We start from the raw sequence: 25,981 nt of genomic DNA, 5'->3' as shown, positions 1-25,981 counted from the left end.
AATCATGCATGTATGTATGTACACACATCAATGTATTTTAATAGATATTTTAGTTTAAAAAATTGTTCGTTGACATGTACCACATTTATAAAATTTTAAAATTTATTTAAATTAAAAAGCTTAAAATTTCAATACATGCATCATACATGCATATATACATACATAATATATGCATATAACATATGTATCGTACACACATCAATATATTTTTATAATATTTTAAAATTAAAATATCTATTAAAATATTAAACTTTTAATCTTATTTACACGATAGTCTATGTAATGCATGCATCATACACACATACATACATGCATACATATCATAAAATCATACATATATACATATTAATTATTTACACTATAATCTAATTATTTTAATAAAAATCGCTAGTCTTATAAAAAAGTGAAGATATCCAAAATTATAATAAAGGTTTACAACGATCATTGTAAATTAAATACACAATTTAAACATTTTTTTAATAACATTGAAACTAATCACTTTAGATCATATAAGAATCATACATAGAAAAGGTTAAGAGCTTAACCAAAACACTCGAACGAAAAATAAATACGAACAAATCAGACTGAATCAATAAACGAAATACAAAAAAAAATTAAACTATTAAAAAACCATCGAAAATCGTAAAATAAAGTCCAACATCCTATAATCCAATTTCCAAGTTTATATGTATTGAATAACAAGTATGAATATTATATTTGATGAAAGGAACCCAAGGCATGCGAGAGGCATGGCTGAATGTGTCACTGTTCAACCTTTATATTTACAAACCTTATATAATAATTGAACATGTTGGTATGTGTAGCTACGTGGACCAAGGGTTGTGGAGTACAGTTAACAATGTATGAAGGTCCATAAATTGCTAATTACAATCGCATTCAAGAACCAATAAAAAATAATTTATTAGTTAATCCAGAATCCAAGAGTTAAGCATCTAGTAATCCTAACCCTGAACATTATTAAATATTCTATAGCATTTTCCCTATATTTCTATGCACGATATCTTTATTGTAAAATACAATCACACTTTTGGAATTTCAAAGTCTAATAATATTTGTTGGCTTTAAATTTGTTAACAACTCATTTTACTTTATAATTTTCTTTTTAACTTTTTTTACATTTTATTGAGTCAAATTAATTAATAAAAAGAGTATAAAAATTTAAATTATGATCCGTCACGATTATTAAAAAGTTGTTCGTTGAAATGTACCACATTTATAAAATTTTAAAATTTATTTAAATTAAAAAGCTTAAAATTTTAAACATTCATCATACATACATATATACATACATAATATATGCATATAACATATGTATCATACACACATCAATATATTTTTATAATATTTTTAAATTAAAATATCTATTAAAATATTAAACTTTTAATCTTATTTACACGATAGTCTATGTAATGTATGCATCATACATACATACATACATACATGCATACATGCATACATGCATACATATCATAAAATGAAATTATAACTTCATTATTTACTGATGTATTTTTTTATGTATGATACGCATACATTAATACACACAGTATGCATATATACATATATGCATGTAATACATGTATTAGGGTTTATGTTTAGGGTTTAATATTTATGGTTTAAAATTTAGGGTTTAGGTTTAAGGTTTATATAAACTATATACTTTATTATTTTATATAGTTTATGCATAGTGTTCTATAAACTATATAAGTAATTTACTTTATATAGTTTATATATATATATAGGTTATATATATATAGTTTATATATACTATTCATGGTTTATACATACATATCATATGAAATTATTTAATAAAATTATTTAAATGTAAATTTTATAGAACATGATTAATTACATGTTAAATAATTAGTATGTCACATTGAATATTATATGGTTCATAAATAGTAGTACATGTCATATTAATTTCATTTGTATAATTAGTATTTATTTTGCATGTTAGGGTTTAGAGTTAAGGATTAAAGATTTAGGGTTCATGATTTAGGGTTTTTATAAACTATATACTTTATTACTTTATATAGTTTATGCATAGTGTTTCTATAATATATATATATATATATAATCTATAGATTACTTATATTAGTTATACATACATATATATACTATATAAAGTTTATATATAAACTTATATTATACATATATAATCTACAATTAAACCATGACTAAAATGAAATAAATCAAAAATCAAATACAAGTAGAAAAATAATGATTGTTGGAGGAGAATGAGTCTAATTAACCCAAAATATATTTCCAAATAAAATCTCAATTCTCCATTTCCCTCCAAAATTTTCTATTCCCTCTAAATTTCCCAATTTTCCTCTAAATTCTCAAATAAAATAAAAAAAATTCACACAAAAAAATCTTTATTTTAAAAAGTTTTCTCCCACCACTCACTTTGAATAATATATATATATATATATATATATATTTATACTATATTAATATAAATTATAGTTTATAAACTATATACTTTTTATAGTTTATACATATATAGTTTACATATATAGTTTATATATATAGTTCATATAAACATAATTTATATATATAACTTATAATAATTATATAGTTTATAATATAAATATAGTTTATATATATAGTTTATATATAAACTTATATTATATATATATTATTTTTTTCAATTTTTTAAATGAATACAATTTACTATATTTTTCATTATTTCTTCATATTTTGCATTTATTTTGATTTAATTCTTTTTTTAATTTATATAAATTTTAAGTTATATCAATTTTAAGTTTTTCACTTTTATATGTATTCAATTTAGTCCCTAAATTTATATTTGCATCTTCATTTGACCCATTGTTAGTTGTTATTTATATTTTTGTAACTGGCCCATAACTTTTTAAATGTGTTTAATTTAGTCATTTTTATATTAATTTAAACCTCACATTTTAAATTTATTTCAATTTAGTCCCTTACCTATATGTGTTGTTTAATTTATATTTTAAAATTTTATTTGTAATTTTACATTTCTTCAATTTCGTCCTTAAATTTATATTTTTTACAAAATTGATCTATGGATATTTATTTTTCTCTTAATTTACTCGAAATCATATACAATTACAACTTGCAATTTAACAGTCACGAAAGATGACAAAATAATTAATCCAAAAATAAAAACGACCGACATGAACTCAATCTGTATCTGGTAAACATCCGACCTGAATTTTATCTGTCAATGATGTGACCCAATCTGAACGAGATCCGACTGAAGTCCACCCGAACCTGAATTAGTCTGGTCTTTATCTGCTTCGGATCTGAATTGTTTTGACCTGAACTGACATCGATCCGAACTGAAAATGACCTGACTTGAACCAAATCTGGATCTGGTGTCAAATCAACCTGAAATAACCCGAACTAATTTGACCTGACCTGAACCCGATCTGGATCTGATGTCAAATCAACTTGAGTTGACTTGTACCTGATTTTACCCGACCTACCAAGATCCGACTGAAACATGTCCGATTACCTGATTTTACAACCTTAGTCAGCGGTGATACGATACGGTGCAGCTGGTTGGATGTTTACTGAAGTGATTTTCTTTAATGTCAAATTCCGAAATTGTTATATTCGTGAAATAAGATTAATTTTGAGAATAAACTTATCAAAATGTTATATTACTTAATATATTATTAAAATAATGTATTAATTTATCAACAATTAATTGGTCTAGTACGATGAGACATTAGATTTAAAGTCATGGGTTTAAATCTTGACAATTACATATGGATCAAAAAGGGTTGAGAGGATCGTCTCGTGATGGGCCTATGGGAAACTCGATATGAATTAGTTAATTAATAAATTGAATATCAATTGTTGATTAAAAAATATATATTACAATATTCGATTTGTTTAGAAGATATTATTGTATTCCCTGATCAGTCTCTCTTCAAGAAGCTCAAGTTGGTGAGAACGCATAGTCATGGATAAACATTGAAGGCCTAGAATCTTTGCTTGAAGTCGCTTCTTCTGGGCGAAGATATTGCCAAAGTGATCACGATTCCACTGTGAAAGATATAAAGCCAAAGCCTTTGAGTTTTCAACAAAACCTGCATTCAAAGAACTCCAAGAATGGCCGTTGTTATCTATCCAATACTTGCCGAGGGGAGAGTTGAATAAGTAAAGGACAGTGATCCGAGTGTAATCTAGGAAGATGAGATACTAACGCTTCAGGGAACCTTGTTCGCCAATTAGAGTTCGCCAACACCCTATCCAACCGAGCATGAATACGAGCAGGGCCCTTCCTCATATTCCACCAGGTATAAGAGGGGCCTTGAAAGCCTAGATCCATAGGGTTGCAATGCATGATCATCTCTTGAAATCGGCGACATCGACTCAAAGAAGGTAAATTACCTCTAAATTTTTTCGATGCGTTGAGCACTTTATTAAAATCTCCAGCAATAACCCAAGGATGATTAATAGATTCCGCAAATATCACAAGATTATCCCAACGTGTCCTCCTAGTCTCCAAATCAGGGCTAGCGTAGATTATCGAAAGATGAAAAGGTTCCATATCTCGGTACCTCACAACACAATTAACAATCTGAGACGAAGAGAACACAACATCCACAGTAAAAAGCTGATCATCCAATGCTATCCAGATCCCACCCGCAAAGCCTACAGGAACCTCGATAAATACTTTAGACAACGGCAGTTTCTTAGCAATCCGTTTAGCAAGACTTCCGGAGATCCTCGGTTCCACCACAGCGAAAATGCTTGGTTTATTATTAAGAATAACATCTTTAGCATTACATAAGAAGGACTTGTTACCAGCACCCCTACAATTCCATACCATGATATTCATTAACAAAGAGCTACAAGATCTCAAGTTAAGTCAACTCACTTGACGGAGCAATAGCACTGACGTCTAGCGACACATCATTCGATAGCATCAAGTCCATCGGTGCGTGACCTGTATTACGTACCACACTTAGCCTGTTTGTTGTTCAGAAAACACTCATCAGGGGGTTGCAGGTTCCTGTGATCATTCGAGGCCGCTGTAACATTAATATCAACTTCCCCCATTATTTCATCACAAGCAATAATTGGTTCCCCAACATCCAAGATGGAATACTATTATTCACGTTAGCATATTTAGTATGCATAGCTGGGTTTTTTAGGCGAGCACTAACTAGAATGGTTTTTGGTTGGTTTGTAGTAGCTCTCGGTGGTGTCCTCTCTTTTTCTAAAGGGTTAATAGCTTTTTTATTGCTCAACAAGTTATTATTTTTGGGAAGATTCTCCCCCTTTATTAGAGTCACAATATTGGTAATTTATACTTGTTAACTCCAAATCCCTTTCAACCGAGACAATATTTAAGGGTGAGAATCTGGAGCCCCCTTTATCTCTTCTATGATTCTTGCATTTTCCACTATCATCCCCTAAAATTTTGAGATTCTTCCTCGATTTATGATGTTGTGCGATCATCCAAGGTCCAAATTCCGATATCTTTTTCTCCGCTCCAGCTACCGGTGGAGCTTCGGTCCCTACGTGGCCAATTTCTTCGCCACCATTTTTCTCTTCTGACGGCATACTAACTGGAGCTTCCACCATGTCCGCTTGAGCAGTCCTTATGACCAAACATTCCACAGTTGAAACAGATCAAGGGTAGTCCTTCATATTCAATTTGATACCACCTACCATCAACCTCAATTTAGGAACCAAGGTTCTCCCAAAATTGAGCTCTACACAAACTCGTGCAAATCTTCCTTTGGAAGCATAACTGGTGTTACCCAAAATTGATCATGTTCCTGGCTGGATTTCTATGAGATCTCCATATTTTTTGTATCAAATTTTGATCTTTTGATCTTTGCTATGTTTATGTGTTTATTTTTAGGTAACATATTGGCATACTTATAATATTTTATTTTATTTAATATAATTGTGTGTTTATTTTTAGGTATCAATATATTGAGAGATTTACCTACTTATATCAATGCAAGTATGTATTAATTGTTACACTATTTTATTTTATTCATGCTACATGTATAAGTTGTACGATGAAATATCATATCAAATTATTTGACAAAACTAATATCAAACATAAAAAATATAATATAAAAACCTCTTATGAAAATTAATATTAAAAATAAACATAATAAAACAACATACCAAAAATAAAACATGAATCAAACACATACGTAATAAAAATCAAAATAAAAAATAATATTTTTGATATTTTGATATTTTTTATTTTATATGCATCATATTATTTTATAATAAGTATTACAAATCTAAAACTATTAAAAAATAAATAAATTTATAATCGTGTAATTATATACAAAAAGTAAATATCATTTTAAAATAACTATATTATTTTAAGGGTATGAGTAAATTATAAATTTTATCACTCAAATATCATTTTACTCCTAATTTGATCACTAAAATTTATTTATTTTAACTTAATCACTTATGTTTTTTTTTTGTTTTTTTTACTTTGATCATCCCATCATTAAAATATTTAATGTTGTTATGATCATCCTATTTCTAAGCATGCTAAATTAAGGGTTCTTAACTAATGGGGGATCGATTGTTCAAGTGCAATAGGTGACATGATTTAGCACTCATTGTGTTCAACGATGTCACTAAAGCTATAGGAGGACGTAATAACGCAATGACTTTGCCATTCGAAACTTTCTTGTCTTACTTCAACTTATTGAATATACCTATTCAACCTAGTGTTGGACCAACAACAACCTCTTGAAGTAGGTACAAGAGGGGATTCAAGTTCGTCAAATGAATAGATTGTAGGGTACCGAATCCCTGTATAAGGTGTCGATGCCCTTGAACCTGAAAAAAAAATTGTAAATATTTTAGTATCGAAACTGTTAAAAAAACTATTTGAGAAGAATATTGAATTCTATTGAAATGATAATAACCTCACCTCTTTACTCTAAATAAATTCAGGGACATTTTTTTAAGAGAGAAGAACGTAATATTCCAAAAAAATTAGTGATAATTTTAGTCGGAATAGATTTTGTATTAATATCTAATATCAATTGGTATGTTATATTAGCAAAAGATGATGAATTTGGGCTAAAGATGGTAGGAATCATGGTAATTGTAAAGAAAAATCAAGTTATAAGATTTTGGACTAAATTTCAAAGTTTCAAAATATTAAGGACAAATGATAATTTTGCCATAAAAGTTTTGCACAAGTGAATTAACAAAAAATAATAATTCACTTATGATTATAAAGACTAAATTGAATGATGGCTAAAAGTGGGATTATGAAGGAACCAAACTGGAATTATGTTCTCATGTAAATTATAATTATGGAATTTATGAAAAACATAAAGGATATATGAAGTATATATAAGAGATAACATTAAACGTCATTTACTAGAAATCACAATAAAGAAAAGAGGTATGGGTGTGGCTTGTAGGAATGGCTAAAATGATGAATAAAGAAAGAGACAAAATGAAATGCTTCACCTTTTCACTAAATTTGTATGTAAATTATTTTTTTACTCATGTAGATGTCTAACATTATAAACGTTATCATTTTAAGTGTCTCGCGTTATAAAAATTACCACTTAAAGTGCCTCGGGTATAACGACCGTTAAAAAAGTCTGTTAAGTGAAACATGTCACAAACTTAAATTTTGAATTTTTTATTTTTATTAAAAAAATATTATTAAAAAAAACTTTCCCATGCTACTCTCCCTCCCCAAGTGCCCCCTTACCTCCTTTCCTCTATTAATTTCCATTGCCAAACAACCAACCAAATAGTCGGTTTCCACAGTCGATTAAATGATCGATTATCAAGATTGATCAAATGAATTTAAGAGGTTGCCTATTTTGGATTTTAAGGGTTAGGTATTGAAATTTAAGGATTTGAGAATTTTAGGTTTTGAGATGATATTAAGAGTTATAACCGGTTAATGGGTTATCGACAACGTATGGATGGCCTGCCACCGACTAATGGGTGACCAGAGCTGACCAACGGTTTGAGTAAATGATACTAGAATAAGTTAAGAATTTGAGTTTCTTTTTTGGTATCTTAGGAAAAAATGGGACTTTTTTCAAAAATAAAAATATTTTTAAATTTTTTCAAAAAATAATTTTAAAATTACTATATTGTGACACATGTCACTTAATGTATTTTTTTAACGGTCATTAAAACCGAAACACCTAAAGTGCTAACGTTTGTAACATCATACACCTAAAGTGGTAATATTTATAACGTTAGGCACCGGATAAGTCGAAAAATAATTTAAGAAAAAAAAGCCGAAAATAAATCTGAAGAGGTAAAAATTATTCTTCATATTTGGAAGCAAGAAGAAATGAAGATGACGGAAGGAATTGAAATAGACTATTATAGGGAAATTTTGTTCATTTAGATAAGAGGATCCCAAGTCAAATTACTAATAGTGTTAAGAAAAATTATTCATTACAGATAATAGGATCCTATATATATATATATATATATGTATATATCGGAGAGTAGACTACTGTCTAACTTGTCTCTAAAAAGAATTGTAGGGTCTAAGTAAAGGGAGCTGGCATTAAATCCTTCAAGTGATGCACGTTTAATATGCTTTTAAGATCATCTTGAATTCTACTTATGGCTTTACTTGTGCTTTTATAAGGAAATTGACACGTTTAACAAATTGCAACTTGCCCCATATAGAAAGATTTATTGATAGTCAAGGTGGTCTTAATCTTGAAAAGCTTTTAGGTAACAGAAGTTGCTTAAAATGTTAGAAATTACTGTAAACGTCTTAAAACATAGAAAACAAAAGTTGCTTAACAAATTGACCTCATATTAAACTGTAAACGTCAACACAGCTAACGGGATCAACAATCTAGTTGGTTTTAAAACATACAAAACAATAGTTTCTGTTTTTATGTAATGACTTGCAATCGTTTCCATTAGATTACAATGAGATTCTGAAATAGCAATACATACAATTATCCTCTTCAAAATCAGACCTCAGCACGTATGCATACATACAAACCCAAGCCATGGCTTGAAACACTCCCATTCGCCAATCTTTTATTTACTCATGCCTCTTTGAACAGTTACTACATTGTAATCACCCCGGAATATTCAATATATATATACATACACACAAACTCATGCCTAAGATAACCCATCAAACCTGAAACAACAGTGATTCACAAAGCAAACCAGGCAGTAGAGCCAAAACACATTCTAACAAGGATATGTGCCCATACTGATACTATCATGTAAACCCATCTCTCTACTTGATTATTTATCTATTTGCATTTCAACTCGTCTAAGCTAAAATACCGACAGTTTAGTTATCGAGTAGTTATCTTGCCTGTAAAAGTTACCTAGGCTTTGTGATTTGTAAACCAAGATCTCCATGTCAACAATGATCTAGTGTCTATATTACTAATTACCTAAATGTTACATACACACCTAAAAAACTGGCGCTAAGTTCAAAACAAGATCAAAAGTCTTTTAACTACAATATACTGACAATAATGAACTTAAAGCAGAATATAGCAGCTCAACTAAAATTCAAGTTTGCTCCTTTATGAGAAGCTATAGTTGATGCTGATCTAACTTGGGGTCTCTAAGCAATGGATGCAATAGATTGGAGACAGGCAAATCTAATAGTTGCCGTGATCTTCTAGAATTGTGCCGACTTGCAAAAGTGCACAGTGCCTAGCGAACCATTTTGAAAACCTGGCAACTTCTATGGAAGGTCTTAAGCACATTCTACCTTGCATAAGGATGGTAGCGACTAATGCCTCCATATCCTGATCTATTGCCATATAATGGACCTGGTCCACCAAAGCCAGCACCTGGACCGGCAGCATAACTATCACTCGGACCTGAACCACGATAACTTCCATATCCTCCACCGCCACCTCCACGACCATATGCACCTATACCACTCCCACTAATCCCACCAGCATAGGAACCGTATCGGCTAGAATAACCAAATGATGGATCTCCACGATAACCAGAAAAACCACCACCACCACCAAACCCTCCATAACTACCACCAAACTCGGCACCAGCTCCACCATAACCACCATAATCTCCAAATCTACTTCCAAAATCTCCATAAGACCTATAAGGTGCAGGACCAAAACCACCATAATCATCAAATCCACCAAAACCATGATTGTATGAACGAGACCTAGATTCACTACCATATGCAGGACCAGGTGCTGAGGCTTTCTTTGGTTTAGCCTTCTTGATCTCAACCTACAACAAAGAAGTAAGTTAAGCTAGGTTTCCTTCACCGATAAATTCTCTGTACATCCTACCTTGAGAGGAGACATAATAACAACAATAAGCCTGCAACAAACTCAGATGCATTGAAAGTTGAAAAACTAAATAAATCAAAAAACAAAGGGAGTGAATGATGATAATAATACGATTGCTTTCATCACTGGAAGAGTTTAAAATGCCACTTTGCATTGTATCTGTACAAAGCGTACATACATATCTGCTTACATCAGATTGAATAAAGAACCACTTAACACTCACCTGATTACCCTCCATATCTATCATGTTCCCATTGGCTAGCATATCATCAACAATTGTTTCATTGTCAAACACGATAAACCCAAAACCCCGAGAGCGCTTGGTTGCATGATCACGTATTATCTCATGTTCGACCACCTTTCCATACTTTGAGAAGAAATTCTTGAACTCATCTAAGGTTTGAACAGCACGGAAAAGGACAAAAAATAAACAAACACACTTCTCCATCTATAACATAGCAATAAGTAAAATAAAAAATATAGCAAAAGTATATATGCATCAAATATCAGACCTTCAGTAATTGATGTTGGAATCCCACCAACAAATATTTTCTTTGTCTTGAAGTCATTTGACTGGGAAGAACCTTTTGGAATAGTCCTTTTAATCTCAACCTGTCAAAAAAATCTATCCATCATGCAAGATTAAACACTTGAGAAATCTCACAATAAGATCAATCCAAGATTTCCAAGATTAGCTAAATCCACCCCAGCCCCAGAAATATCATGGTGGGTAGTTTTTTTCCCCTTTAATTTCAGCAACATTAACACTAACCTAACTCTCCGCAATTTATAAGCAACGCAGTCATAAAGAGAGTAACTAAACCCCAAGAAAACAAAAAAACAAGTTCTAAAGTTGATCAGACCCTAATTAAGATTTCTCATATTGTAACCAACCGCAGAATCTTCAAATACAACAGAACAAGTACAAGGTGGAAAGCTCCAGCTTACTTGTTTCCCATTAATAACGTGATTTTCTTGCATAACAGTGTCAACAACAGAAGGATCCGCGAAGGTGATGAAGCCGAAACCACGGGGCCGGCCAGTATGTCGATCGTTCATTATAACAAAATCTGTTATCTCCCCATACTTTTCAAAGTACTCGGTAAATGTATCTGAAAAATCCCACCATAGCACCCCGAAAGCCCAAAAAAAAGGAGATGAAATTCAGTAATTTGAATGATTCCCATCAAAGAAAAACACAAATAAAACACAACGATGGGTGAGAAAAGAAGGGAAAAAGCTCTGCCACCTAGAATCGTGTCCTTAGCTAAGCCTCCAACGAAGATTTTCCTACACAAGAAAGAAAGAAAATGTCATACATCGAGATCGTTTGGAAATGAATAACAAAGGGGGTGTAAATTAGCATTACCCAGGGCTAGCACCATCATTGTCACCGCCTCTCCTGGAACCCATGAAAGGTAGCTAAGGTTTTGAGATCTAGATAGATGTGGGACGGAAGGTATGAGAGGCTAGGGTTTGAAGATGAAAGCAGCTGTTGAGGTATGTTTAGAAATAGATATTGAAAATCAGAAGACACATACATCAATTATATATATATATTGATTGGTAATTTGTTTAGGTTTACTAAGCCGGTGAGTTTTCTTGATGCTTTATGTTCGGTAATCTTCGATGTAGGGACTACAGGAGCCGAAGGCCTATATTACTTTTTTTTTTTTTTTTAGGTGAGTTTGGCTTACAGAATGTAAGATTATCAGAGAATATGATTAATGAGAATGTTACACTACTGTATTTGATTGGTTTGACACGAATGTAAGATTACAGTATTTGGTTGTAGGAATAAAAGATTACTGGAATGTATATTTTACCAAATTATCCTTGTTTTATATTTTTTAACAAGTAAAATTCTAAATATTTAAATAAAAATTATTTATATAAAAATTATATTTGTTGATAATATATTATTTACGTATTTAAATATATCACATATTATTTTTATTTTAATTAATATTAAATTTTACATAGTAAAATTCTAAATATTTAAATAAAAATTATTTATATAAAAATTATATTTGTTGATAATATATTATTTACGTATTTAAATATATCACATATTATTTTTATTTTAATTAATATTAAATTTTACATAATTTATGTAAAAATATTTTAAAATTTTACATTAACATTTAACTAAATGTTTACACTGTGAAAATTATTCATAGATATTCATAATAATAAAAATATGTATATTATTTTTTATCTAATATATAATATTTATTATATCTTCTATATACAATAATTTATTTATTTATCTTTTATATTTATACTTAATTCTGCATACTTTATCAGTATTATTTATCACATGAATTTATATTACAAAAACATAATTCAAATAAGTAAGAAAATATAACACTAAAAATTATATTGTCTATAATTTTATATTTAACCGTCATTCATCATTATCTTTGCTAATATTTTAATAAAATTATTAATACTCAGTCATAATCTGATTTGTACTTAACTCTTGATTACGAAAAACAAGCAACCCAATAATTCATGTTTCCTAACTTGTAATTTCTCTCCGAACATACAAAATCCGACAGAGGCCAAACTTTGAACATACTAGACCGTTAATTTCTTTCAGATCATACACAAATGACAAGTGAAATAGCTTACCTGTATCTAAAGAAAATTCTAAAACAATTTTAAGTGGCTGCTAATTCGGTCATGTCCGAATTATTCTAAGATATCGGTCATGAGATTGCTAATTCGACTATGTCCGAATTATTGTAAGTTTGTCTGAAATTTGACTTATTTCCGAATTATATGGACTATTTGTAGGGAAAATGATGTCCTATTCAACAATAGAAGCTGTAGCGAAAACCAAATTTTTGAACTGACACTGTTGAGGATTAGTTTTTAGAGTAAAAATCTAGATTTTTAAGCGTAAATAGTAAAAACGAAGATGGTGTTTAAAAAATTTGATACATAATTATTGGGGTAAATAAATTAAGTTTGAATGAATAGGATTTTATTTGTATTTGTTTATTTATTTTTATAAGTATTTATGTTTAATTTGTATTCATTTAATTTTTTAGCATGAAGCCATGATGATAATAATGTACTGTAAATAAGAAAGCCTACAGCAAAGATCTAAGCAAAAGAAAGTATCACTCCTCAAATTGATTGATAGATAAAAGAGAAAATAATAAATTGAATGATAGTAAATAAGTATTCTAATTAGACTTAGGTTCTTTTGATAAAATAAAGACTTATCAACAATGCTAATGCACCTCAAGGAGTGTAAAACAAGTTGGGAAACCGGCTTTTCAGACAATGGGTCATTTCTTGTTTCCTTAATTACATCGTCATTTGGCCATACATTTTCATCCACTTCATCACAAATGATATCCAGCCTGCTTAGCAAACTCCTGATGATATCATCCTGATCAGAGCCATAAACAATTGCATAAGAAAAGATCATCAAGCACATGTCACTCAAGTGAATAAGGTCGTCTATTCTTATGGGATTGAGAACATACAAATAACCTCTGAATGTTAACATTTCAAGTTCTTATTTCTATGCTGAAGAATTACAAGGAGTCTTTAAGGAATTGACTAGTCATGACTGGTATAAATAAAGAGAAACTACAACTCAATAAAAACGAAAGGAAGATAAAATATAGTATATGCTTGTTTAAAGCATATCACCAAATAAAGTATGACATGCCAATTAAGAGAAAATAATAGCTACATGAAAAAGCCTGCACCATGCATACAGAAGCACAATTTACAACTGAGAGGTATGCTAACTCTAATTTAAACCATATATGACATAAGGTGGAAAAAGACTCTTCAGACCAAAGTTTAGGGTTAGAATGTCTTTTGATCTGCAAGAGAATGTTAGATTCTCGGTGCACACGTTTGTACTGAATTTGTCAACATCAACTCAACTAAATCAGATAATTTCATATATTTTCCAAAATTTCTATTCCAATCACAACCAGTCAGATAAACATTTGAAACATATCTAACTTGCTCGTTGTTATCTTACATAAAGATGCAACATTTATTTCTTAGGATGAAAATTTACATCCCAACACTTCTCTAGTATATATAAAAAAAAGACCAAGTTGTTATCCAAACCAAGAAATGAGTACCTTTATATCAGCAACAGCCTGTGAAATTGGTTCCTTTGAATTCAAGAATGAAAAGGAACATACAGAACCAGTAAAATTGACAATACCTACAACATCTTTCTGGTTGCATGCTTCACAAAATTTAAGCAAATTATTAAATGTTAGATTTAACATTATAACAAACATGAAAATATAATTGAGTTCAAAATTGGAATGGCCAGAGAACCTCCGATGTACATATCCTTCATGAATGGTAGAAGCAACTCAACTTCATGCAAATCGTCTGTTGTGCAAGTTTCATCATTAACAACCTAAATATAAAAAGATCATAGCAATTATCAGTAGAAAGGTGAGGGATTTATTAAAAAGGAATAGATATTATTCCATAATCATAGAAGATTAATAATGAATAAGATGCTCTGAGATTCAAAAGGTTGATTAGAGTAATTCTCACAAGGTTCCCATCGATCATGGCTTTTGCACCTCGCAGCTCTTGAACATAATTTGAAATTCCATTACGGAGAACACCAACAAGTGTCTCAGGTTTTGATGCTTTCTCTTGATATATAGGCAGCTTGGGTAACATATACCATAGTTAATAAAAAATGACTACACATTCTTTTGATGCTAAAATAGGAGGTAGGAAAATGTCAACATATGTATGTAGAGAACCAACAATGTGAAAAGAGAAACCAAGTTGCAAATTAAGCCTTGTCATATGGTAGCCTAATGCAGGCAAAAAATAGACGCTAAGAAAGAAGAGTGAACTTCACTTGTACACAAGGACAATTTTAACTGGTATTCTCAAACCAAATAATAGAGGTCTGTGACGTTATAGATTTGATTAAGATAAAAATTAATAGGTAATACAGGTTACCTGAGATCAAAGTGGTAGAAGCACTTAAAAGTTTGAAGAGAAGTTAAGATGACCCTTCCCATTCTGAAGTCACAAGGCCGTAAGCTACTTGATGAAATATTCGATGACAGTGTACAATTTCGACATGTCCAGCTACCAAAAACGTGTAATTTTCAGATCAAAATTGAAATTGAACTTTAAAAACTGGGGAACGTGAAACAACAATAACAAATAATGACTACAGGTCTAGTTCTTATAAAATACCTCCTTGGGCTATAACATATATATGTGAATAAGCAATCTTTCATCAAGGTCTTCTTCCAAAAGGGATACTGCTTCAGCAATTCCCTTCACAATCTGTAAAATCCATTGCATTTTATTAAACGAAAAACATGCCAAGGAGAAAGAAAAATATTCATGATTATGGCCATTTTGATCCTTGTTTTACCGTAATGCTCGGCAACTCTTTGGAATTAGAGGCTCAATTCAAGGCTTATTACCTCTCTACATCCTTATTTGCAGACAATCGCATATTTTTTATAGTAACTTTCTTTTCGTCCTGTTTGACGTGGGATTAATAACTTTCACTTCTTCAAGAAGTGATACTATGTAAATGATGTTGTCATATTTCCTAATCAGGGTCTTTACTTCCACAGCAAGTTATTAACTAAATTTAGATTTCTAGCAGTATGGCTTGATCCCCATAAACTAATTACTCCACTAGTAGACCCTTCAGCAGGAGAAACCACCATTTGTCATAGAGATGATCCCCAAACTTTCCTTATGAAATTATTATCTACGACCTACAGTTTAGATTCCTGGAAGAAAACTACCTTAGGATGGTGTTTGGAAATCAACTCTCAGGCCGCTCTTTATTTCTCAATTTTACCAAAACCCCTACCATTCCAAGACATTATTGATAGATTCATGGATAAATTTGAGATTAATACCCAATAAGAAAACGAAATAAAACCCAATGGCTTTAAGATCTATTAAGACCCACCTTCTCAATTTCACAACTTTTGTTTAGAATAGCATTTTTACCTCCTTGAAAAGAGACTTCGAGGCTTTACTTATTTCCCAGGCTGCTTCTGCTTCCTCAATGGTTTGAGCAAGCCCCTCTTCCAACTCAGACGAGATTTCCAGAGATTCATAGCTTCCACTATCTAGGACATTGTGAATTTGTTTCCTTAACAATTGCCTTTGATTAGCCTTGTAAAAATTGTTATATGGAAATCGAAAGATAAAGCTCATCTGATTTTTGGGTTGATTCACTTTATCAGAGGCAAGCTCACAAGAAAATAAGGGTATTTTAGCCCTTAGCACGGGAAAGGAAAAATACTAACACACGTATGGGAATAACATACCCAGAAATAAAATAAAAATTTTACTGTTGGTATTAAAATATTACCTTGTGAATCTTGATCCAAACATGGGTATCCTCCATCAAGAAAAAAAAATACCCGCTGGAATGCTAAATTCCTTAATCCAAACGGACTGTTACAGGGTAAAGTATTCGGTTATTTATTTATTTTTATGATTTTGTTTTACTCATTTAATATTTTATTATATTTAATAATTTATTCAATTTAATTGTTTTTATGATTCGTTTTAATCATTAAATTAATGAAATATATAAATTTTAAAAGCTAAAACTATTATTTATATCATATCATATTAGATATTTATTTTAATTTTGAAATATTGATAAGAATTATATTTTACAAGTAATACGAATTTTATTTCAGGTCGGATTACACCTACAAGTCACCAATGGGTAAAAAGATAATATTTTTGTTATGATTATAATTATTTTTTCTTAATCTCTTCATTTTATTCTTTTGTATCTCTATTTTCACCTTGCCTCTTTTTTTTTTACTCTTTCGGTTCATATGTTTTAAGTCGTAAATTTTTATATTGATTGATTCTTGATCATTATCAGTCGTCATTAATAACAATCGAATGGAGCTGATTTTAGGGTAATCTCTTTGTCAATAACTGTCCTTCCTCCCCACAAATATGATTGGACTTTGAATATACATAATTGAAATCTCAAAATTTTGAACAATAAATCTTTTCTTCTTCTTCTTTTCAATTTCTCTTTTTGATTTTTCCCCTTATTTAGAACTTACAATGTTTGGTTTATAGTTCTTTTTTGTATACAAAGATTTAGGTTAAAGTTAATTATCTTAGTCCATGATCAGAGCATATTTAAAACTCAATTTGAATTCATATAAGAGTTTACAGATTGTTAAACGTGACGATAGTAAGATTCAAATTTGGACTTACAAACTCAAATTCTTAAATCTCAGTCACTTGTTCTAACACTCATTAACCTTGTTTTGTTAAGTTGAACATTGATTAATTTAGGGACAATTTTTGGTGAAAGATTAAGGGTACACAAGTTAAGGTACCCGTGTACCCCTCACACCCAAAACTAAAAGAAGGACGGTTCATTTCGAGAACCATCACGTCTCTATCTGGTTCTATAAAGCCCTAAATTCGACCATTATTTCAAGAAATATCTCGATTTGTGGGTTTTTTTTTTTGCAATATATAAATTAAAGTAATTAAACTTAGATTTTGCATTAAAATGATTCGATGTTAAAACAAGAGAATTACTGAAAATGCCTCAATGTATTAATTTATCTCATTTAAACCACTTATATAGTATTTACAACAAAACTAACTGTCTAACTAATTCTCTAACTGATTCCTAACTTCCTTAACAACTTCTTTATTCTTAACACTCCCTCTCAAGTTGGGAAGTGAAATACATCTTTAACTCCCAACTTGGATAAGAGATACTTATGATGTGCAACACCAAGAGCTTTTGTCAGAATATATGTTTGTTGCTCTGCAGTTGGTACAAATTCTGTTTGAACCAAGCCTTGCTGAATTTTCTTTCTTATAAAATGGCAGTCTATCTCGATATGCTTTGTTCTCTCATGAAACACAGGATTTGTTGTAATTTATAAGGTTGTTTTGCTATTACTGAAGATCTTTGCAGGTTGATTATTGTTGACACCAAGCTCCTTTAATAACCATTGCAACCAAATCAGTTCTGATGTTGTCACTGCCATACTTCTATACTCAGCTTATGCTGAAGATCTCGCTATGGTACTTTGTTTCTTTGATTTCCATGAAACTAGTGAATCACCTAGCTTTACACAGAAACCTGCCATTGATTTCCTTGTCATTGGACATGTTGCCCAATCCGAATCGCAGCTAGCTACCAGCTGAAAACTACTTGAAGCTTTCAAGATAATCCCCAACCCATGATTATTCTTTATGTACCTTACCACTTTAAGAGTTGCTTCCATGAGCTCTTTCTTCGATTGATGCATAAACTGGCTAAGATGTTGACTGAAAAAGCTATATCAGGCCTTTTATGTGCCAAATAAAGCAGCCTACCAATTAACCTTTGAAATTATGCTTTGTCAGCTAAACAATCCTCACCTTTGTTTTCTTGTTGCAATGAATGATCATACTATACTGTAGTAAGTTTAGTGTTCTGTTCCAAGGGCGTTGCAGCAGGTTTTGCACCCCTATACATGTATCTTGAATAAGCTCAAGAGCATACTTCCTCTGATTTAATAATATCCCTTTTTTTGTTCTCAAAACTTCCAAGCCAAGAAAATCTTTTAATTCTCCTAAGTCTTTCATTTTGAAGTTCTTATGCAACACTCCTTTCAACTCTGAAATCATCTTAGCATCATTCCCTGTGATTAGCAGGTCATCAACGTACACCAGAAGTACTACTATACAATCCCCTTGTCTCCTAGTAAACATAGAATAGTCATGTTTGCTTTGACTATAACCTGATGAGATGAGGGCTTTTGTGAGCTTAGCATTCCATTATCTCGAGACTTGCTTTAAGCCATAAAGAGACTTTTGTAGTCTACACACAACATTCTCCCCCTGACTACAAAAACCTTGAGGCAACTCCATGTAAACTTCCTCAAGTAAATAACCTTGCAAGAAGGCATTGTGAACATCCATTTGCCACTGAGGCCAATCAAAAATGGCAACAAGTGCAAGAACAAAACGAACTGTGGTAAGCTTAGCAACAGGGGAAAAAATATCAACAAAATCAACTCCATCTCTTTGATTATAACCCTTAGCCACAAGTCTTGCCTTGAACCTCTCAACTTCACCCGAGGCTTTGAATTTTACTCTAAACATCCATTTACACTCAATGCATATTTTTCCTGGGGGCAAGGGAACAAGAGACCAAGTTTTATTTAATTCAAGAGCATGAATTTCCTTTTGCATTGCCTTAACCCATATGGGATCAGATTGGGCTTCTTGAAAAATTTTTGGTTCAAGGAAATGAGAAACGGAAAGTATAAAAGACTGTGTATGATTTGGTAAATGAGAATAAGAAATATGATTAAATATGAGATACTGACCTGAAGGAGAATTGGATTGGCAGGTATGAACATAATCACTCAACCAAATTGTAGGTTTAAAAACTCTAGAAGATACCATAGTAGTCACAGGACTAGGAACAGAAGCTTGAGAAATAATGGCTGGAACTACATCTGTTGAAGCATTGGAAAGATCTACTGAACTAGTGGAAGAATGATTAGTGGAGACTTCTGAAGAGGCTGAAGGAAAAACATAATCTGAGGAAGGAATTTTGTTAAGTGAAAAAGGGAATGAGAGTTGCAAAAAATCAGAGTCAGGTATGTCAGGATGAGGAGGAAAAAATGACTGATCAGAGGAAGCAAATTTAAAAGGAAAGACATCTTCATGAAATATGACATCTCGGTTAACAAAAAAAGTTTTTAAGTAAAGATTAAAGAGAATGTAGCCTTTTTAGTAGCAGAATAACCTAAGAACACAGTAAGAATAGCTTTTGATGAGAACTTAGTTGCATAGCATAAACAACCAAAGACTTTAAGATGAGATAAAGATGGTGGTTTGTGATAAAGCATCTCAAATGGCGTTTTTCATTTAATCACAGAAGAGTGGAGCCTATTGATAATGTAACATGCAGTGAGTACACACTCACCCCATAACTTAAGAGGAACATTATAATAAAAACGAAGAGCTCGGGCAACCTCTAAAATGTGTCTATGTTTCCTCTCAGCAACCCCATTCTACTGAGGAGTACCCACACAAGAGCTTAGATGAATAATACCAAGGGAAGAAAAGAAAGGGTAACATTTTGAATTAAAGAATTCTGAACTATTGTCACTCCTAATTACTTTAACAGAGGCAGAAAATTGAGTTTTGGCTAAGGAAATAAACTGTTTTAAAGAGGAAAGAGCATCATTTTTGTGCTTCAACAGATATAGCCAAGTCATCCTAGTGTGATCATCAATAATATTGAGAAAAAACCTATGATCACTGTGTGTAGAAACTCTATATGCACCCCATAAGTCAATGTGAATAAGCTGAAATGGAATGGCTGACCTATAAGTACTTAAAGGAAAAGGTAATCTAGTTTGCTTAGCTAAAAAACAAATATAACATTTATACACCAAATCATGTTGAAACTTAACAGATTGCAAACAATCTATTTTATTCATTTTAGACAAAGCAACATGTCCTAATCTAGCATACCAAGTACAAGTATCAAGCTTGGCAGAATCCATACAAGGAGCAGTAAAGGAAAATGATTTAAAGCTGGGGACTGAGGAACAGACAAACCAGAAGCAAAAGAAGTAGAGTCAAAAAAATATAATCCTCTAGACTGTCTACCAATCCCCTTCATCCTTCCAGTGCAGAGATCCTGTAGAAGGCAAAAATCAGAATAAAAAGTAAGGGAACAACCAAGATCATGAGTAAGCCGTGATACTGACAGTAAATTATGTTTAAACTGTGGAACAAAGAGAACATTGTCAAGGCTACAATCTAAAGTAAGAGAACATGAACCAATATGAGTTGTAAATACCCGTTTTTGTCCGGGTTTTTTTCCCGTTATTATTATTATTATTATTATCGTTATCTTATTATTTTATTATTATTTATTATTACAATTTTTGCAGGCCTAATCCCTAAGCCCAATTCAGATTACAGAGGCCCAACAACCCGAAGCCCATTTGGCCCAGAGACCCTAAGCCCAATTCAGATTACATTGGCCCAATCCCAGTCCCCGACAACCCATCAGATTAGGGTTTCAAACCCTAAATCAGTTTAGGGTTTCAAACCCTAAATCAGTTTAGGGTTTCAAACCCTAAATCAGTTTAGGGTTTCAAACCCTAAATCAATTTAGGGTTTCAACCCTAATCCCTTAACTACACAGCCGCCGCTCAAGCCAGATTCCAATCCCCAGCCGCACGTTGATCTTCACCGAGCCACCAAGCCGAGGTGTCCCGTCGCCGCCGACTGCTCTCCTGCGTGAACAGTAACCCCATCAAATAACAGTGGCCTAAACTTACCCAAATCTAAAAAAAAACCCATTAAAATAGCACCCTAAAATCCCGAAAAATCTGGATTTTATTCACCCAATCAGAGAAATCAAATCCTAGCTACCTAGATATCATCATCATCTCACCAGGAATCCAGAGGCAAGCAAAGATAAAAGAACAAAAAAAGAAACCAGAGAGGGGGAGAAAATTGAAAACAAAAAAAAAAACAAAAGAAAAAAACAGAAAAAAGGAGAGAGGAAAGAAGAGTTTTACCTCCTCCTCGAACCACCACCGTTGTGACCTTCTCCGATCCCAGCTAGCCCCGTATCCGAAGGTAAAGCCTTCTCCTCTTCTAGTTTGGTTAGGGTTGGAGTACAGTGGGCTTTGGGGTTTTGATTTGCTTAGGTTTTAGTAGAGAGAGATGAGGTTACTCCCATGGCCACCGATCTACGGTGGCCGGGGAGTTTTGGGTTCTCCGGTTGCTAGAGAGAAAGGTTGAGAAGGAAGGTGGTTGAGAGCCTTTTCGGCTCTCTGTTATGAGGGAGGGACGAGTGAAGCGGCTGAGGAAATGGGGGGGGGTTAGAAAATGATTTTTAGGGTTTCATAATAACCCTTAAAAGGGTTATTTTTCAGACGTCGAACGGCGTCGTTTTGAGGCCGAGTGATGGGATTAAGGGCTAATAGCCCATTTGGTCCTCTTATCTCTGTAATCTTGCACGCGTGTCCTTAGCATTTATGGGTAAACAACAGTTTAGGTCCCTCAAGCTTTTGTAAGGGTTGCAATCTGGTCACTAAAGGAAATCCATGCAATCTTATTTCGAGCCTATAGTTTCATTTTGTTTTATTTAAATCACTAGTTTATGTATTATGTAGGTTTTTATGATCTTCGGATTTGGACATGTGATTTATGTTTTTCTTCATTTTGGTCACTGGACTGGTTTGTTAATATTTCTGAAAGTTTAGACATTGAACCCTTCATTTATGAAATTTTTTATATTGATCACTACTCTCATATTTGGGTAAATATCGATTAATGTCTATTTATTTTACGTTCATTATATTTTAGTCCTTATCTGTTTATTATTACATTTTTATTAAAGTTCGAATTTGGCCCTCAGATTTATGCATCTTCTGTTTTAGTCACTGTTTTGGCATTTGGTTTAAATATTTCTTTTATCCTTCATGTCTTTGTGTATTTTCAGTTTAGTTATTTAACTCTTGTTTCTTCGATTGTAGCCCTTTAAATTTCTGTATTTGTATTTTGGTCCCTGAAATTATCATATGTGCTTATTTGGTTTGTATTTTGGTTTGTAATGTTAACTTAGTTTTATTTTAGTTATTTATGTATGAATGTATTTTTTACATATTCTATGGTTATTTGTATTATGTAAGTAATGTATTTAATTCAATTTAATGTAAATGTTTATATTTCCAATCGCCATTTTATTTTCATTATATTTGATTTTATTTTCAAGAAAACATATTTATAGAATGGGCGTGGAAAGTATCACTTGATCGAAGTGGTACAATCCGATACGACGTTCAAACAGAATAATAAAAATGCACATTCTTCCTTTTACAAGCTTATAGAAATTATTTTCATTGTTTTTATCTTTTTGATTAATTTATTTGATGGTCATATTGTTTAATATTTAAATTTTAATCTTTATTATTATTTCTTCATTGAATCTTAATATGAGTGATGTATGTTTTGGAAAAGTATAATATGATGTATTTTATGTCAATTTTCGTCATTATCTTTTAATTTAAAGAGAAAATATTCTTTACAAGTAAGAAATAGACGAGGTAGCTTTCTCGGCGGAGGATTGCAAATCTCGAGATTTCTTATCGAGAAAAGGATTTTTTTATTTTCAATAAATAAATCATAATTTATTTATTATTCTCATAATTTTTATTGTATTAATGGTTGTTATGTTACTATTAATGATACATAAATTAAGCATATTGAATTTTCTACTCATGACGATATTATTTAGTGGTAATTCAAAGATATGATATACTTTATAGATAAGAAATAGATGAGATAGCTTTCCCGTTGGAGGATTGCAAATCTTGAGATTTCTTACCAAGTGAAGTATTTCTATTATTTTATTTTAACAAATATTCAATAAATAGATCATATTTTTTCCTTCATATTCAAATTGTAATTTCCACCATTTACGACGATGTGTAAGCGACACAGTACCAATTTTGGGCGTTGTGGGGGTGTTTATCCTTCCCCACACGTAACCGACTCCCGAATCCATTTTAATTGAATCTTTGGTAAACGCAGACTATTTTTGTCTTAAAAATGATCTTTCTTAAAATTGTTTTAAAAGACGTTTTTAGGTATTCGGCCTACCTAACCCAAAGGTCGATGGCGACTCTATTCAATTTAATTCAAATCCGTTCAAAATCATCAATTTTTCCAAAATAAAGTCGTAATCGTTTTTAAAATAATATTTAATTGTTTTACAAAAAAATGGTTGTGACAGCTTGGCGACTCTGCTGGGGACTCTAGAGAGTCAGGCTGTCGGTCGCTTATATATGGTCGTTATGGTGGAAATTATAAGTTCGAATCTTTAGTAAAGCTATGATCTATTTATTGAGTTTTTATGTATTATTTTTATCTCTTTATTTTTATATACTAACATTTTAATTGTTTTCATTTTTTTCAGATATTTCTTAGTTCTCATTGGGTGTTTTTTTTTATTTATTTTTATTTTTCCTGTTTTTGAGTCAAAGGTTTGTTTGTTTCTCCTCCCACACATCACTTTCATTAGCATAACATGAGCTCTAGACATGAGTTTCGATCCAAATTATTTAGGGTGATTGCTTTACTCTCGTAAGAATTTATTCTTCGTATGAGTTTTAGCAAATAACCCATGGGATACATACCTTATACCTTCGTAGGAATTTATTCCTCGTATGGGTATAAGGCAGTGAATCCCCTCGAATTGAACTCGGTCCGTTTGAAACCTGTAATGGGTGAGGATTGAGGGTTTGGTAGCCCAAGGGGGCACCGACATCAAGGACAATTCGAGTTCCTTTTTTTCCTGTTAGAGCTGAAACCATGCATATAGTGAACCATAGCACGGTCACACTAGGTAGAGTCATACTGAACCTCTGTCCGTCAATAGGTACCCAAAGTAGGCGTACACAATGGAGAAACTCTCTAACCTCTTTATTTTATTTTATTTATTTATTTTTGAGTGTGTAGAATAGATTTATTCTGTTAAAGCATGTGAAGAATTTAGGTGCAGTTAGAATTTAATTAATTTAGGAGGGTAGAGAGCATGTTTGGGTAGGACCCTTTTTGAGGAATATTATTCGGGTAGATAATACATAAATATAATAGATTTATTTCCCGTTTTACTTATCTTTTTATGTTAAATTTATGCAATTGTTTTGACTAACTGTTTTGTTTGTTTTGTTTATTTTTTTCATTCTGCATAGACATATCATTAGAAAAGGCGATTGATCTGTGAGTATCGGTAAAGTGGAAAGACTTTCACGATGGAAAGGAGTTTCCTAAACAGAGAAGTGAATCCAGCAGATGTAAGGAACTGGTCTGAAGCCAAGCAGAAAGAGCAGGGAGATAGTCTATCAGGGGACTACGTGTCGGATCTGTCTGATTATACACCAGCTTCTTTAAAACAGAATGAGCTTCAAGGATTGAAAACCATTTGGGAAAGTTGGAATCTTATTGAGAGGCAAGCTTTTCAGCAGACTTATGGGGATATATTTCATCTGATATACGTGAAGGTAGACCCGGTTCTCATACGAAGCATAATACAGTTTTGGAATCCGGCCTATAGTTGTTTCACATTCAACCGAGAGGACGTGACTCCAACCCTCGAGGAATACCAATTTCTGTTGAATTTGACAAGCGTTAAAGTGGACAAAGTTTACTCCCGGTCGATAAAAGGGCCTTCCTTTAAGTCAAAGCTTGCAAAGATCTCCGGCACAAGCGACAAATGGGTGAATGATCGTTTGCAACGCAAGGGAGAAAGTGAGGGAGTGCCGTGGTCTCACTTACAAAAGATAGCTGAAGCACATGTAGATGAAAACGTGCGTAGAGATGTATTTGCTTTGGGTATATGGTTTGGTAATCTTTCCAAAATGTTTGGGATTGATCGAGCTGGCAGTAGTCGATTTGGTTGAGAAGTTAGGAAGAGAGGTGAATCCAGTCCATGCAATTCTTGCTGAAACTTTCCGATCTTTGAATATATGTAGAAGGTTGGGGGGAGGTCGTTTTATGGGTTGTGCTCAATTGCTTACTGTGTGGATCAGAAGCCATTTCTGGAAGGAAGAAAAGGTCAACTATAACCGTTTTTTGAAAGATTATTCTCCTGTTGCTGAGTACCTTAC

At 32.0% G+C, this 25,981-nt stretch overlaps 2 protein-coding genes across 2 annotated transcripts; both read right to left on the bottom strand.

Moving 5' to 3' along the window:
* Positions 1-9,383: 9,383 nt before the first annotated feature.
* Positions 9,384-11,817, bottom strand: LOC120133096 (heterogeneous nuclear ribonucleoprotein 1-like). Its single transcript, XM_039149746.1, has 6 exons — positions 11,668-11,817; positions 11,548-11,588; positions 11,247-11,410; positions 10,811-10,910; positions 10,522-10,691; positions 9,384-10,236 (listed from the first exon to the last, which is right to left on the bottom strand). Exons 1-6 carry the CDS (start codon positions 11,709-11,711, stop codon positions 9,742-9,744), a joined length of 1,014 nt encoding a protein of 337 aa, XP_039005677.1. The 5' UTR covers positions 11,712-11,817; the 3' UTR covers positions 9,384-9,741.
* Positions 11,818-13,350: 1,533 nt separating this feature from the next.
* LOC120133216 lies at positions 13,351-15,172 on the bottom strand. Its single transcript, XM_039149845.1, has 4 exons — positions 14,850-15,172; positions 14,622-14,706; positions 14,417-14,526; positions 13,351-13,701 (listed from the first exon to the last, which is right to left on the bottom strand). Exons 1-4 carry the CDS (start codon positions 14,979-14,981, stop codon positions 13,351-13,353), a joined length of 678 nt encoding a protein of 225 aa, XP_039005776.1. The 5' UTR covers positions 14,982-15,172.
* Between the last annotated feature and the right edge of the window lie 10,809 nt (positions 15,173-25,981).

The sequence above is a fragment of the Hibiscus syriacus genome, unplaced genomic scaffold, assembly GCF_006381635.1.
Source record: "Hibiscus syriacus cultivar Baekdansim isolate YM2019G1 unplaced genomic scaffold, ASM638163v2 tig00110577_pilon, whole genome shotgun sequence".
NCBI lineage: Eukaryota > Viridiplantae > Streptophyta > Magnoliopsida > Malvales > Malvaceae > Hibiscus > Hibiscus syriacus.
The sequence above is the reverse complement of the archived record's forward strand: the minus strand, read 5'-3'. Positions and strand labels throughout refer to the sequence as shown.